A 16,434-nucleotide genomic window follows, 5' to 3' on the forward strand; every position below is an offset into this window, starting at 1 on the left:
ACTAGTGATTTTAAAATATTGTCAATGCTTAGTCATTGTGTGCATCAATCCTTTCACTTACCCCTATACACTTATGAAGTAAATACCACAAACATCCAGATCATTTCCCAAAGCATACCACTTAGTCTGGGAAAATGTAACAGATTGCAGAGTCTCTTGCTGAAATTGTTTAGTCTACTAATCCATAAAATTAAGCGTAAAAGATTAATCTTCTGAAGTCAGACGAATGTGATCTGACAATAATGTAAGGACAGTTCAAATTGAAAATCCAGAGGTGTACTTCATTAGACTGTAAATCCAGAGGTGGACTTCATTAGACTGTAAATCCAGAGGTAGACTTCATTAGACTGTAAATCCAGAGGTAGACTTCATTAGACTGTAAATCCAGAGGTGGACTTCATTAGACTGTAAATCCAGAGGTAGACATCATTAGACTGTAAATCCAGGGGTAGACTTCATTAGACTGTAAATCCAGAGGTAGACTTCATTAGACTGTAAATCCAGAGGTAGACTTCATTAAACTGTAAATCCAGAGGTAGACTTCATTAGACTGTAAATCCAGAGGTCGACTTCATTAGACTGTAAATCCAGAGGTAGACTTCATTAGACTGTAAATCCAGGGGTAGACTTCATTAGACTGTAAATCCAGAGGTCGACATCATTAGACTGTAAATCCAGAGGTGGACTTCATTAGACTGTAAATCCAGAGGTAGACTTTATTAGACTGTAAATCCAGAGGTAGACTTTATTAGACTGTAAATCCAAAGGTAGACTTCATTAGACTGTAAATCCAGGGGTGGACTTCATTAGACTGTAAATCCAGGGGTAGACTTCATTAGACTGTAAATCCAGAGATAGACTTCATTAGACTGTAAATCCAGAGGTAGACATCATTAGACTGTAAATCCAGAGGTAGACTTCATTAGACTGTAAATCCAGAGGTAGACTTCATTAGACTGTAAATCCAGAGGTAGACATCATTAGACTGTAAATCCAGAGGTAGACTTCATTAGACTGTAAATCCAGGGGTAGACTTCATTAGACTGTAAATCCAGGGGTAGACATCATTACACTGTAAATCCAGAGGTAGACATCATTAGACTGTAAATCCAGAGGTAGACTTCATTACACTGTAAATCCAGAGGTAGACTTTATTAGACTGTAAATCCAGGGGTTGACATCATTACATAACATTAATAATACGCATGTCAATCTCTCCTGGCTCAAAGTGGAGGAGAGATTGACTTCATCCATACTTGTGAGAGGTATTGACATGTTGAATGCACCGAGCTGTCTGTTTGAACTACTGGCACAAAGCTTGTACACCAATTCATACCCCACAAGATATGCCACCAGAGGTCTCTTCACAGTCTCCAAGTCCAGAACAGACTATGGGAGGCGAACAGTACTACGTAGAGACAGGACGACATGGAACACTAATCCACATCAAGTAACTCATGCAAGAAGGAAAATTAGATAAAAAAACAGATTAAAAATACATTTTATGGAACAGTGGGGAATGTGAAGCAACACAAACATAGGCACAGACACATGCAATAACACACACGATAACATACGCACATGTACACATGGATTTTGTGTTGTAGATATGTGGTAGTGGTGTAGGGGCCTGAGGGCACACACTTAATGTGTTGTGAAATCTGTTGTGAATGTATTGTAATGTTTTTAAAATTGTATAAATGGCAGCAGATAATGAGGATCCATAATAAATACAAAAACAAATACACTGTCAATCCAGGGGTAGACTGTAATTCATCAGACTTAATCCAGGGGTAGACTGTAATTCATCAGACTTAATCCAGGGGTAGACTGTAATTCATCAGACTAAATCCAGGGGTATACTGTAATTCATCAGACTTAATCCAGGGGTAGACTGTAATTCATCAGACTAAATCCAGGGGTATACTGTAATTCATCAGACTTAATCCAGGGGCAGACTGTAATTCATCAGACTTAATCCAGGGGTAGACTGTAATTCATCAGACTTAATCCAGGGGTAGACTGTAATTCATCAGACTAAATCCAGGGGTAGACTGTAATTCATCAGACTAAATCCAGGGGTAGACTGTAATTCATCAGACTAAATTCAGGGGTAGACTGTAATTCATCAGACTAAATCCAGGGGTAGACTGTAATTCATCAGATTAAATCCAGGGGAATACTGTAATTCATCAGACTTAATCCAGGGGTAGACTGTAATTCATCAGACTAAATCCAGGGGTATACTGTAATTCATCAGACTTAATCCAGGGGTAGACTGTAATTCATCAGACTAAATCCAGGGGTATACTGTAATTCATCAGACTTAATCCAGGGGTAGACTGTAATTCATCAGACTTAATCCAGGGGTAGACTGTAATTCATCAGACTTAATCCAGGGGTAGACTGTAATTCATCAGACTAAATCCAGGGGTAGACTGTAATTCATCAGACTAAATCCAGGGATAGACTGTAATTCATCAGACTAAATTCAGGGGTTGACTGTAATTCATCAGACTAAATCCAGGGGTAGACTGTAATTCATCAGATTAAATCCAGGGGAATACTGTAATTCAGACTAAATCCAGGGATATACTGTAATTCAGACTAAATCCAGGGGTATACTGTAATTCATCAGACTAAATCTAGGGGTATACTGTAATTCATCAGACTAAATCCAGGGGTATACTGTAATTCATCAGACTAAATCCAGGGGTATACTGTAATTCATCAGACTAAATCCAGGGGTATACTGTAATTCATCAGACTAAATCCAGGGGTATACTGTAATTCATCAGACTAAATCCAGGGGTAGACTAATTCATCAGACTAAATCCAGGGGTATACTGTAATTCATCAGACTAAATCCAGGGGTATACTGTAATTCATCAGACTAAATCCAGGGGTATACTGTAATTCATCAGACTAAATCCAGGGTAGACTTCATTAGACTGTAAATCCAGGGGTGGACTTTATTAGACTGTAAATTCAGGGGTGGACTTTATTAGACTGTAAATCCAGGGGTAGACTTCATTACACTGTAAATCCAGGGGGGGACTTCATTAGACTGAATCAGGGCATATACTTCATTAGACTCTTACAATATTTTGCCCATTACTCTTTTAAAGTCTTGCAATAGATTTTCAAGCTGATTTAAGACAAAACTTTAACTCGGCCACTCAGGAACATCCAAAGTCTTCTTGGTAAGCAACTCCCGTATAGATTTGGAATTGTGTTTTATGTTATTGTCCAGGTGAAAGGTGAATTCATCTACCAGTCTGTTGGAAAGCAGACTGAACCAGGTTTTCGTCTAGAATGTTGCGTGTGCTGAACACATTTAGGCTTGCCTTTATTAACAAAGGTGTTGAAGACTCATTGATTCAAGACATATCAGCTTTAAAACTGTATTCATTTCTAAAATGTTCAACAAACACAATTCCACTTCGACATCATGAGGTATTGTGTGTAGGCCAGTGACACAATATTCAATCTATTTAAAATGCAGGCTGAAATACAGCAATATGACCATTGATGACTGTATGGACTTTTGACCCTGTGTGTGTGTGTGTGTGTGTGTGTGTGTGTGTGTGTGTGTGTGTGTGTGTGTGTGTGTGTGTGGCGTGCCCTCTTCTGTTCCACTGAAACCTGTCATATATGTCTCTCTCTCACCTAGTTATTGAGAAACCACCATCCACCTCTGTGCTCTTCCTGTTGTTGTTCTGTGAACCAACACCGTCTCAGAAATAGACCCTAAAACCCACACAGCTCCACATGGTCTCTGTTACTAGGCAATACACTCCCCGGAAACAACTTTACGGTAACATTTGCAGGTCTAGCATGCTGTTTCTCACCTTCTCACATTCTCCTCTGTGTTTCTGTGGGTTTTGGTGTTTTCATGTCCTGTCCTGCCCTGTTGTTGGGACTGCAGGTACCCTCAAACCTCAAACCAACTACATCCACCATCTCAAACTGCTGGGCCAGACCTTCACCCTCAGGGTTCTACTGCTGGGCCAGACCTTCACCCTCAGGGTTCTACTGCTGGGCCAGATCTTCACCCTCAGGGTTCTACTGCTGGGCCAGACCTTCACCCTCAGTGTTTTACTGCTGGGCCACACCTTCACCCTCAGGGTTCTACTGCTGGGCCAGACCTTCACCCTCAGGGTTCTACTGCTGTGCCAGACCTTCACCCTCAGGGTTCTACTACTGGGCCAGACCTTCACCCTCAGGGTTCTACTGCTGTGCCAGACCTTCACCCTCAGGGTTCTACTGCTGGGCCAGATCTTCACCCTCAGGGTTCTACTGCTGGGCCAGACCTTCACCCTCAGTGTTTTACTGCTGGGCCACACCTTCACCCTCAGGGTTCTACTGCTGGGCCACACCTTCACCCTCAGGGTTCTACTGCTGGGCCAGACCTTCACCCTCAGGGTTCTACTGCTGTGCCAGACCTTCACCCTCAGGGTCCTACTGCTGGGCCAGACCTTCACCCTCAGGGTTCTACTGCTGTGCCAGACCTTCACCCTCAGGGTTCTACTACTGGGCCAGACCTTCACCCTCAGTGTTTTACTGCTGGGCCACACCTTCACCCTCAGGGTTCTACTACTGGGCCAGACCTTCACCCTCAGTGTTTTACTGCTGGGCCAGACCATCACCCTCAGTGTTCTACTTCTGGGCCAGACCTTCACCCTCAGGGTCCTACTGCTGTGCCACACCTTCACACCAGACGCTGGACTTGCAGTGTGTCAAGCATCAACAACCAAGTTCTATTCTAGCGCCTGGCTACTCTGATGCTCATTGAAGCGTGCGAGAAGTGTGGGTGCAATGATTGAATAACATGTATGTGTAAATGTTTTTTGCAATGCTCGTGCACGCGACACGGGCAGTGTGGTCAGCATCTAAAGCTGACTCTTGCGGTTGGTGCCTGACATTTTCGAAAAATGACAAAAAAGTGACAGGAGTCTGGAGTCTCAGGTTGTAGAGTGTTATTTTGATCTTCCCATAATGTTTTGGAACAAACAAATCAAATGTTTAAACGCTCTGGCGAGGAGCTAAGAAAAGTACATCCTCTCACGTCCACCGAGCCGCTCGGATATGATTCTATAAGGAAATAAATGATTCAATGCTACGCTGGAGAGATGAGAGTTGATCTGTGAGAGATACAGGTGAGCTTCTCACGTAGCCATGGCAACACGTTGGTCTTAAATATAGCTTACAATGTTACGCAAATCATAAGCCCGGGCCAACCCAACCCAAATCAACTCTTAAAATATCAGGCCCAGGTAGTAAATCTAATTAAGGAAAAGGAAACTCGAATTAACTTTGATCTCCTTTATTCAAATGTTTACATTGTAAAATGTGACTATTACTTTTCATGCCACAAGAGGTGTGAAAAGAGGGATCCGGCCAAATAGGTTCCTGAACGAAACAGAGAGGTACCGGATCCAGCCAAATAGGTTCCTGAACGAAACAGCATGGTCCTAGGTCTCAGGTCCTCCGAGAGGGAGAAAGAAAGAAACAAAGAAAGAAAAAGAGAATTAGAGAGAGCATACTTATATTCACACAGGACACCGGAAAAGACAGGAGAAATACTCCAGATATAACAGACTGACCCTAGCCCCCCGACACATAAATTCCTGCAGCATAAATACTGGAGGCTGAGACAGGAGGGGTCAGGAGATACTGTGGCCCCATCCGATGATACCCACAGACAAGGCCAAACAGGCAGGATATAACCCCACCCACTTTGCCAAAGCACAGCCCCCACACCACTAGAGGGATATCTTCAACCACCAACTTACCATCCTGAGACAAGGCCGAGTATAGCCCACAAAAATCTCCGCCACGGCACAACCCAAGGGGGGCGCCAATCCAGACAGGAAGACCATGTCAGTGACTCAACCCACTCAAGTGACACACCCCTCCTAGGGACGGCATGAAAGAGCACCAGTAAGCCAGTGACTCAGCCCCTGTAATAGGGTTAGAGGCAGAGAATCCCAGTGGAGAGAGGGGAACCGGCCAGGCAGAGACAGCAAGGGCGGTTCGTTGCTCCAGAGCCTTTCCGTTCACCTTCACACTCCTAGGCCAGACTACACCCAATCATAGGACCTACTGAAGAGATGAGTCTTCAATAAAGACTTAAAGGTTGAGACCGAGTCTGCGTCTCTTACATAGGTAGGCAGACCATTCCATAAAAATGCTCTATAGGAGAAAGCCCTGGCTCCAGCTGTTTGCTTAGAAATTCTAGGGACAATTAGGGACAAAATGTTGAGTGAGAGAAAAACAAAAAATATAAACGGTAATTAAAAAGTAAAAACCTTAAAATTGTCAGGTAGCAAAGTAAGGTTAGCACTGAAACGAACAGCAGCACGTAAACAAGTCTGCAAGTTGTGACCGTTAAGATCCTAGGGCTCAGGTCCTCCGGGAGGGTAGGGAGAGAGAGAGAATCAGAGAGAGCATACTTACGTTCACACAGGACACCAGATAAGACAGGAGAATGTCACCAGATAAGACAGGAGAATGTCACCAGATAAGACAGGAGAATGTCACCAGATAAGACAGGAGAATGTCACCAGATAAGACAGGAGAATGTCACCAGATAGGACAGGAGAATGTCACCAGATAGGACAGGAGAATGTCACCAGATAGGACAGGAGAATGTCACCAGATAAGACAGGAGAATGTCACCAGATAAGACAGGAGAATGTCACCAGATAAGACAGGAGAATGTCACCAGATAAGACAGGAGAATGTCACCAGATAAGACAGGAGAATGTCACCAGATAGGACAGGAGAATGTCACCAGATAGGACAGGAGAATGTCACCAGATAAGACAGGAGAATGTCACCAGATAAGACAGGAGAATGTCACCAGATAAGACAGGAGAATGTCACCAGATAAGACAGGAGAATGTCACCAGATAAGACAGGAGAATGTCACCAGATAAGACAGGAGAATGTCACCAGATAAGACAGGAGAATGTCACCAGATAAGACAGGAGAATGTCACCAGATAAGACAGGAGAATGTCACCAGATAAGACAGGAGAATGTCACCAGATAAGACAGGAGAATGTCACCAGATAGGACAGGAGAATGTCACCAGATAGGACAGGAGAATGTCACCAGATAAGACAGGAGAATGTCACCAGATAAGACAGGAGAATGTCACCAGATAAGACAGGAGAATGTCACCAGATAAGACAGGAGAATGTCACCAGATAAGACAGGAGAATGTCACCAGATAAGACAGGAGAATGTCACCAGATAAGACAGGAGAATATCACCAGATAGGACAGACTGACCCTAGCCCCGCAGCACAAAGACTATTGTAGCATAGATACTGGAGGCTGAGACGGGATGGTCCGGGGACACCGTGGTTCCGTTCGACGATACCCCCGCACATGGCTAACCAGGCAGAATAAACAGTTGAAGTCGGAAGTTTACATACAACTTAGCCAAATACATTTACACTCAGTTTATCACAATTCCTGTCATTTAATCAAAATGACCTACTGTATTGTTTACCTACTGTATTGTTGACCTACTGTATTGTTGACCTACTGTACTATAATGTTTACCTACTGTACTGTTGACCTACTGTACTATACTGTACTGTTGATCTACTGTACTGTTGACCTACTGTACTATACTGTACTGTTGATCTACTGTACTGTTGACCTACTGTACTGTTGATCTACTGTACTGTTGATCTACTGTACTGTACTGTACTGTTGATCTACTATACTGTACTGTACTGTTGACCTACTATACTGTACTGTTGATCTACTATACTGTACTGTACTGTTGACCTACTATACTGTACTGTTGATCTACTATACTGTACTGTACTGTTGATCTACTATACTGTACTGTACTGTTGACCTACTGTACTGTTGACCTACTATACTGTACTGTACTGTACTGTTGACCTACTGTACTGTACTGTTGACCTACTATACTGTACTGTAGATCTACTATACTGTACTGTACTGTTGACCTACTATACTGTACTGTACTGTACTGTTGACCTACTATACTATACTATACTGTACTGTTGACCTACTATACTATACTATACTGTACTGTACTGTTGACCTAATATACTGTACTGTACTGTACTGTTGACCTACTATACTGTACTGTACTGTACTGTACTGTACTGTTGACCTACTATACTATACTGTACTGTACTGTACTGTTGACCTAATATACTGTACTGTACTGTACTGTTGACCTACTATACTGTACTGTACTGTACTGTACTGTTGACCTACTATACTGTACTGTACTGTACTGTTGACCTACTATACTGTACTGTACTGTACTGTTGACCTACTATACTATACTGTACTGTACTGTACTGTTGACCTACTATACTGTACTGTACTGTACTGTTGACCTACTGTACTGTACTGTACTGTACTGTACTGTTGACCTACTGTACTGTACTGTACTGTACTGTTGACCTACTGTACTGTACTGTACTGTACTGTTGACCTACTGTACTGTACTGTACTGTACTGTTTACCTACTGTACTGTACTGTACTGTTGACCTACTATACTATACTGTACTGTACTGTACTGTACTGTTGACCTACTGTACTGTACTGTACTGTTGACCTACTATACTGTACTGTACTGTACTGTTTACCTACTATACTATACTATACTGTACTGTTGACCTACTATACTGTACTGTACTGTACTGTTGACCTACTATACTGTACTGTACTGTACTGTTGACCTACTATACTGTACTGTACTGTACTGTAATATACTGCACTGTTGACCTACTCTTCAGCAGAGAACGGGGTTCCATAAGGACCACCTCCACTACAAAGACTGGTTAAACTGGGAACAGGACCCCCTACAGAAAGACTTTGAGGCTTCACTTTAACAAGGACAATATTAATTGCAGCTTGACTGTGACGGCAGAACCTCCTCTGCCCTCATGGAGATGTAGAATCTATTCCCTTGGGACAATTATGAAGTGTTTTTTTGTTGTTGCTGGAGTGGAGACTTGTGTCTAAAGGCAAAATCAGCGTTTGTATAAATGTTTGTGTAAATATGCTTTCCAAGCTCATTGTCTAAGAAAGTAGTGAGGTTATTGGTTCAGTTTGACATAAAGTGAAGGATTTTAAAACACCCTAGTCTTGTTTCTGTTGAGGTCCTGTCAGGCTAGTCAGGGACATGAATGGAAGGAAAACGAGGATATCTGAGCAGACATTCAGATGGGTTTTTACTTTATTTAAAAATATGCTTTTTGCTTCATCTGAGACCACTCACCACTGACAATCAACATATTAAAATGAGTGATATTTCCACTCCATCTACCGTTACCTCAGCTTTCACTTTCAGTATGAATAATCTGCAAGACCACCAGATTCTTCTTGCTCTGTGTGTGTGTGTGTGTGTGTGTGTGTGTGTATGTGTGTGTGTGTGTGTGTGTGTGTAGGGAGGGAGGGAGGGGTGTGGAAGGAGGAAGTTGGAAATTGAAAAGGAAGTAGGCATATATATAGATAGACAACATCTCACCTGATTGGTCGAAAGAGAAATTCACTCTCTTGATTGGTCGTAGGAAAAATCCCTGCCCACAACATACCCACCGTGTGTTACAGCTTTGCAACCTGGTCATTTGCAACTACAAACCATTTCGGCGCAAGTTAGACGTTACATTTGTGTCAAAACGTATTTTCTTCATAACAAAGTGCTCAGTGAGGTAGTAAGCAAGGTAATTATTGGTTGAATTGTATAGTCAGATAAGCATTTCTAATGATTCTAGTCTGTTTCCTGTTAATGTCCTAACAGGTTAAGGACATGAATGACATTCTAAGGAGACATACGGACGGTGTACTTTGTTTTAAAAGGTGCTTTTTGGTATGAATCATCTGAGGCCACTTACAACCAACTTAAAAACGTGTGATATTTCCACTCCATCTCACCTTACCTCAGCTTTCACTTTCAGTATGAATAAGTGTATGTGGGGGTATGGAGGAGGGAAAGGGGGAGGTTGTAAATGTGGTATGTATAGAGAGGAGAAACCTGCAGTCTCTCTAATCATCTAGATCTCTGCCTGTCCACCACCATGTACCTTTACCTCCTCATCCTCCTCCAACTCCTTTCCTCTGCTGGTGAGTTGATCTATTCTATACATTATATATCTACCAAGAACCAGCTAGTAAAAAAGGTACAGCTGATTACTCTCTACAAAGAACCAGCTAGTAAAGAAGGTACAGCTGATTATTCTCTACAAAGAACCAGCTAGTTAAGAAGGTATATCAGATTATCCTCTAAAAATAACCAGTTGGTAGCAGACAGTAGAGGTAGCTATTTGTTAACCAAATTGAACACAAATTATGTTGTTTTTTTGCTCCTTGTGTGTCCCAGAAGACATAGTTAACATGATATCCTCTTTCCCCCTCCTTCCAAGGAGCCTCTGAGAGTGGTATTGTGGGTGGTAAGATAGCTAAGCCCCACTCTAGGCCCTATATGGTCTCTCTGCAACACAGAGGATACCATGTTTGTGGAGGAATGCTCATCCGGGAGGACTTTGTCCTGACTTCAGCACACTGCTTAAGGAAGTGAGTCTTTCTTTGTCGTAGACAACAAATTAATCCAGATTCGGTTTGTTTTGTTGCATCTTGTTACGTCTCTTGAGGACTTCTTCTATTTCATTCTATGTCTTGTGAACCTTTTTTGATTTTCTGTTAGTGCTTATCCTTTAACGGTGGTGCTTGGAGCCCAAGACTTAAAGAAGTGGAAGAAGAGCTGTCAGAAGATTCAGGTGTCACATTACCATCGGCATCCCTTACATGAGAATATAACGCAGAATAGTTATGACATCATGCTACTGAAGGTAATCTTCAAGACACCCCTAATGTCTCCTTTCTACAGTATATAGTACTTATTTTGTATAAACTTTAAATGAATGCAGGGGCTTATAAAAAATGCATTCAATTGATACTGATTATCTTCACTAACATCAACATTTATACAGTTTATTCAAGGTTTATTCTGAATTATACAAATAGAATAGAATAATTTTACCCAATTTTATTTTATTATATTTCCTCTTATAGCTAAAGACCACAGCTCGTCTAACCCAGTATGTGACGGTCGTTGGACTCCCAAAGGAGGATGAACATATCCCAGCATCCCCCAAGTGCTCCGTAGCTGGTTGGGGCAAGACTAACTCGAACAACAAGCAGGGTTCGGACGTTTTGATGGAAGTGGCGGTGACGGTGGAGGATAACTCTGAATGCAAGAGCGTGTGGCAGAAAAACTTTGACATAAATCAAATGATGTGCACTCGTACTACCGGAGGGAAAGGATTTTGTCAGGTAACTAAATTGAACTGAAATCAAATGATTATAGTAATAGTAGAACCAACATGCTGTAGAGGACAACCAGTACAGGTTTTAGTTGATCAGATAAGCAGTGTTTATTTATGTGTAACATTACTGTACTGGAACACTAAAACAGCCTTTGAAGTGTTCACTTATTCTCCTTTCACAATCACACTTCTGTATGTCTGTTCTCTAATTCCTGTTGTTCTGTGTTCCAGGGAGATTCAGGGGGACCTCTTATTTGTAACAACAAGGCACAGGGTATCGTTGCTTATAATTATGCTAAGAGATGTGATGATTCCCAATATCCTCATGTGTACATGAAAATCCCTTTCTTTATGCCCTGGATTAAAGAGGTGTTGCACGGATATGGTGACAACATGTCTTTAAACAAGCAGGAATAAATAACTAGAAAGCACTTTGATTATAGTGTACTAACATAATGGTATCTATTCCTGCATAAATACACTGCTCATCATGCCCTGGATAGAGGACACATTTCTGATAGAGCTAAACCGTTACCCTTTCATAGTTGTTAGAGAGAGAGACAGAGAGAAAGAGAGCGACAGAGACAGAGAGAGACAGAGAGACCATTTATTTATATATAAATATATATATATATTTTGTATATATATACATATATATTTGATTTAGATTTTTCGATATGTATACTTTGACAATGTAAGTAATAATGAACTTGCCATGTCAATAAAGTCAATTGAATTGAATTGAATTGAATTGACAGAGAGAGACAGAGAGAGACAGAGAGAAACAGAGAGAGACAGAGAGAGCGTGCGTGTGTGTGTGTGTGTGTGTGTGTGTGTGTGTGTGTGTGTGTGTGTGTGTGTGTGTGTGTGTGTGTGTGTGTGTGTGTGTGTGTGTGTGTGTGTGTGTGTGTGTGTGTGTGTGTGTGTGTGTGCAGGCTTTTGAAGGGTATTTTGGCTTTTACTAATTCAACAACATGTGATGATCCTAAGTACCCCTGTGTTACATTAACAATTATTTGTTCGTCCTGGATTGAAGAGGTGATTTGTGGATATTGACAAAATGTCACAAAACACAGTTCTATAATACATTGATAGATACATTTTAACATGTTGTGTACTAATATAAATGAATCTATTTCTGCCTAGTACACTTTGTCTGTTGTATACCTTAAAAAACAGGAAATACATGTCTCAGCAGATTTTATTTTGTTTACATTTGCAAATGTATTATTTAGATCGGCGTAGCTATCCAGTGCTGGCGTGTCCCCAAAAAACTGTTAGAACGTTTATTAAATCAAACTTTTCCTCAAGATACATCCTTACTGTGTCATATTTTACATGTTGAAAGGATATCATATCTGGTAACTCTTTACAATAAGGTTACATTATTTGTCATGAAGTAATGTACGTGATTAGAAGTATTTAGACATTTTGCCAAAACTTTGTCAACCTATTTATAAAGTTAATAATCGACTCATCATTACTAGATTAGATATAATCAACAAATTGTTGGTAACATTATTACAAATCATTTTGTTTATCAAATCAATCTTTATTTAAAATTGCAATACACTTTACAGTAAATATCTAAAAGTAGATCAAAGGAAAACACGCTGGATGAATAAAGGGACTTAAATAAAGGAAAATAAAACATAATTCATTAGACTGTGGCCTTAAGGCCAGGCACCACCCTCATAAGGTAATGTTTTCCCCCTTAATCGTATAACAATCAACGTTTACCAGTTGAATGTATGTTACTTTTGAATAATACTATGGATCAACATATCAACATTTCTCATTATTGATAGGTAGATGCAAACATGTAATTTCAGCCTTTTGGTGCCTGACCTTCAGCTGGCCAAGAACAGCCTGTGGTGCCTGGCCTTCAGCTGGCCTTCAGCTGGCCTTCAGCTGGCCAAGAACAGCCTGAGGTGCCTGGCCTTCAGCTGGCCTTCAGCTGGCCTTCAGCTGGCCAAGAACAGCCTGAGGTGCCTGGCCTTCAGCTGGCCTTCAGCTGGCCAAGAACAGCCTGAGGTGCCTGGCCTTCAGCTGGCCTTCAGCTGGCCAAGAACAGCCTGAGGTGCCTGGCCTTCAGCTGGCCTTCAGCTGGCCAAGAACAGCCTGAGGTGCCTGGCCTTCAGCTGGCCTTCAGCTGGCCTTCAGCTGGCCAAGAACAGCCTGAGGTGCCTGGCCTTCAGCTGGCCTTCAGCTGGCCAAGAACAGCCTGAGGTGCCTGGCCTTCAGCTGGCCAAGAACAGCCTGAGGTGCCTGGCCTTCAGCTGGCCTTCAGCTGGCCAAGAACAGCCTGAGGTGCCTGGCCTTCAGCTGGCCTTCAGCTGGCCAAGTACAGCCTGTGGTGCCTGGCCTTCAGCTGGCCAAGTATAGCCTGTGGTGCCTGGCCTTCAGCTGGCCAAGTGCAGCCTGTGGTGCCTGGCCTTCAGCTGGCCAAGTATAGCCTGTGGTGCCTGGCCTTCAGCTGGCCAAGTATAGCCTGTGGTGCCTGGCCTTCAGCTGGCCAAGTATAGCCTGTGGTGCCTGGCCTTCAGCTGGCCAAGTGCAGCCTGTGGTGTCTGGCCTTCAGCTGGCCAAGTACAGCCTGTGGTGCCTGGCCTTCAGCTGGCCAAGTGCAGCCTGTGGTGCCTGGCCTTCAGCTGGCCAAGTACAACCTGTGGTGCCTGGCCTTCAGCTGGCCAAGTGCAGCCTGTGGTGCCTGGCTTTCAGCTGGCCAAGTATAGCCTGTGGTGCCTGGCCTTCAGCTGGCCAAGTATAGCCTGTGGTGCATGGCCTTCAGCTGGCCAAGTGCAGCCTGTGGTGCCTGGCCTTCAGCTGGCCAAGTACAGCCTGTGGTGCCTGGCCTTCAGCTGGCCAAGTATAGCCTGTGGTGCCTGGCCTTCAGCTGGCCAAGTGCAGCCTGTGGTGCCTGGCCTTCAGCTGGCCAAGTATAGCCTGTGGTGCCTGGCCTTCAGCTGGCCAATTACAGCCTGTGGTTCCTGGCCTTCAGCTGACCAAGTATAGCCTGTGGTGCCTGGCCTTCAGCTGGCCAAGTGCAGCCTGTGGTGCCTGGCCTTCAGCTGGCCAATTGCTGCTTATTTGTTTCCATTACAAAGTACAAAATGCATTTGGGCTGTTGCCCCTTTAAAGTATGTGTCCAGTGGAAATCGCACATATTCTGTTACCTCATACCGAAATACTGTTGTTGACTCTTCCAATACTCGTAATTTTGGCCAAAGCAATAATTGGAGAATATATATATATTTTTTAAACATAGTCAAACTTTGTATCTCAAACATACAGTTTAAAAAATGTGCGCTATTTCCTCATAGAGAATGATGCCATCCTGCATCATTGGCTAAGCTGACCAATTAGGGGTCTACTTACATGAATATCTGCAATGACTGGTATACACTCACATCCTTCTGTTTCTGTACAGACCCGCACCATTCCAACACGGAAAACATACCCAATTACCTTTTTTTCTTTTAATAAGGAAAATATTTCCCTCATATTTTTATTATTAATAGGTTACATTTGATAGAAATCTGTAAACACTGGACAGTTACTTTACGAGTTCTGATGCGTAGTCTAAAGCTTTGGCACTGGCAATAAGACCGCCCCCAATCGCAGTGCCAACGCCAGGAACAAAGGAACAAATAGTCCCAACTCCATCCAACATTTTGGAGACATTATTTTGAGGAGTTGGATTATCGTTACTTTGAACGCCGTTTTTGTTTTTCTCCATGTATTCCCCTATTTCCTTAAAGCCTTTATCCGTTAGGTCCTTCAGCTCCTGAAATGTAATAATGAAAACAAATGAACAAGTAGAAAATGTAGATTTTAAGGGAAAAGGTGTGTGCCTGCTTCAACCATCTAAATAAACAAAATCCATAATTGTAGTAGTTATAAAAATAATAATAATACTATTTTAAGTCTGAACATTTGAAGTTTTTTGCTGTTTCTATCGTAATCCTCTTAAGGATCGGACCCTTTTTTCCAATTTTCGCATAAAATGACATACCCAAATCTAACTCCCTGTAACTCAGGACCTGAAGCAAGGATATGCATATTCTTGGTACCATTTGAAAGAAAACACTCTGAAGTTTGTGGAAATGTGAAAAGAATGTAGTAGAATACAACACAATAGATCCGGTAGAAGATAATACAAAGAAAGAAAACAACCGTTATTTTGAATAAGTTAAAGAGCCGTACAATTTGAAACGCTAAATCTGTTATGGTTGTTGTCCTGCTGGAAGACCCATAACATTCAAACAGAGACCCATTTTTTGTTTGACCGCGGATTGAACATTGCCCTCCAAAACAACTTAATAATCTCCTGATTTCATAATGTCTTGCACACCTTCAAGGCTCCCATACCAGAGGCAGCGAAACAACCCCAGAACATTATCAAACCTCCCCCATGTTTGACTGTTGTGAGGGTGTTCTATTCTTTGAATGTTTCATTTGGTCATCAGTCAGTATAGTTCTGATCGGTATTGCCAAGGAGCTCTAATTTAGTTTAAGACTACCTGTCTAAGGTCTGAGCTGCTACAGGGCCATAGTTAACACAGTCATATTAATACTACCTGTCTAAGGTCTGAGCTGCTACAGGGCCATAGTTAACACAGTCATATTAATACTACCTGTCTAAGGTCTGAGCTGCTACAGGGCCATAGTTAACACAGTCATATTAATACTACCTGCCTAAGGTCTGAGATGCTACAGGGCCATAGTTAACACAGTCATATTAATACTACCTGTCTAAGGTCTGAGCTGCAACAGGGCCATAGTTAACACAGTCATATTAATACTACCTGCCTAAGGTCTGAGCTGCTACAGGGCCATAGTTAACACATTCATATTAATACTTCCTGTCTAAGGTCTGATCTGCTACAGGGCCATAGTTAACACATTCATATTAATACTACCTGTCTAAGGTCTGAGCTGCAACAGGGCCATAGCCAACACAGTCATGTTTAAGGGCCACTGAAAGGTTAATTGGTCCACAGAACATTTTCCAAGGATTAAAGCTTGTTTTAGGTGTTTTTTTTGCTAAGTTCAATGAGGCATTCTTGTGTGGCCTTTAGTAGTGAGGTCATCCAATGTTTACC

At 42.3% G+C, this 16,434-nt stretch overlaps 1 protein-coding gene across 1 annotated transcript; it reads left to right on the forward strand.

The window, feature by feature from the left end:
• The first annotated feature begins 3,521 nt into the window (after positions 1-3,521).
• Positions 3,522-11,928, forward strand: LOC120058153 (plasma kallikrein-like). The gene is made up of 7 exons (XM_039006620.1): positions 3,522-3,537; positions 3,929-4,734; positions 10,028-10,127; positions 10,427-10,577; positions 10,708-10,852; positions 11,076-11,336; positions 11,561-11,928. The coding sequence occupies exons 1-7, from the start codon at positions 3,522-3,524 to the stop codon at positions 11,744-11,746; spliced, it is 1,665 nt and encodes a 554-aa protein (XP_038862548.1). The 3' UTR covers positions 11,747-11,928.
• Positions 11,929-16,434: the final 4,506 nt, after the last annotated feature.

This window comes from Salvelinus namaycush, chromosome 13 (genome assembly GCF_016432855.1).
Source record: "Salvelinus namaycush isolate Seneca chromosome 13, SaNama_1.0, whole genome shotgun sequence".
NCBI classification, from domain to species: Eukaryota; Metazoa; Chordata; class Actinopteri; order Salmoniformes; family Salmonidae; genus Salvelinus; species Salvelinus namaycush.

Bases quoted from the DNA above. Each gene is read 5' to 3' on its own strand.
- LOC120058153 (XM_039006620.1), top strand. The intron at 4,735-10,027 runs GTGTGTCAAGCA...TGGTATGTATAG, and splicing joins CACCAGACGCTGGACTTGCA to AGAGGAGAAACCTGCAGTCT. The intron at 10,578-10,707 runs GTGAGTCTTTCT...ATTTTCTGTTAG, and splicing joins TCAGCACACTGCTTAAGGAA to TGCTTATCCTTTAACGGTGG.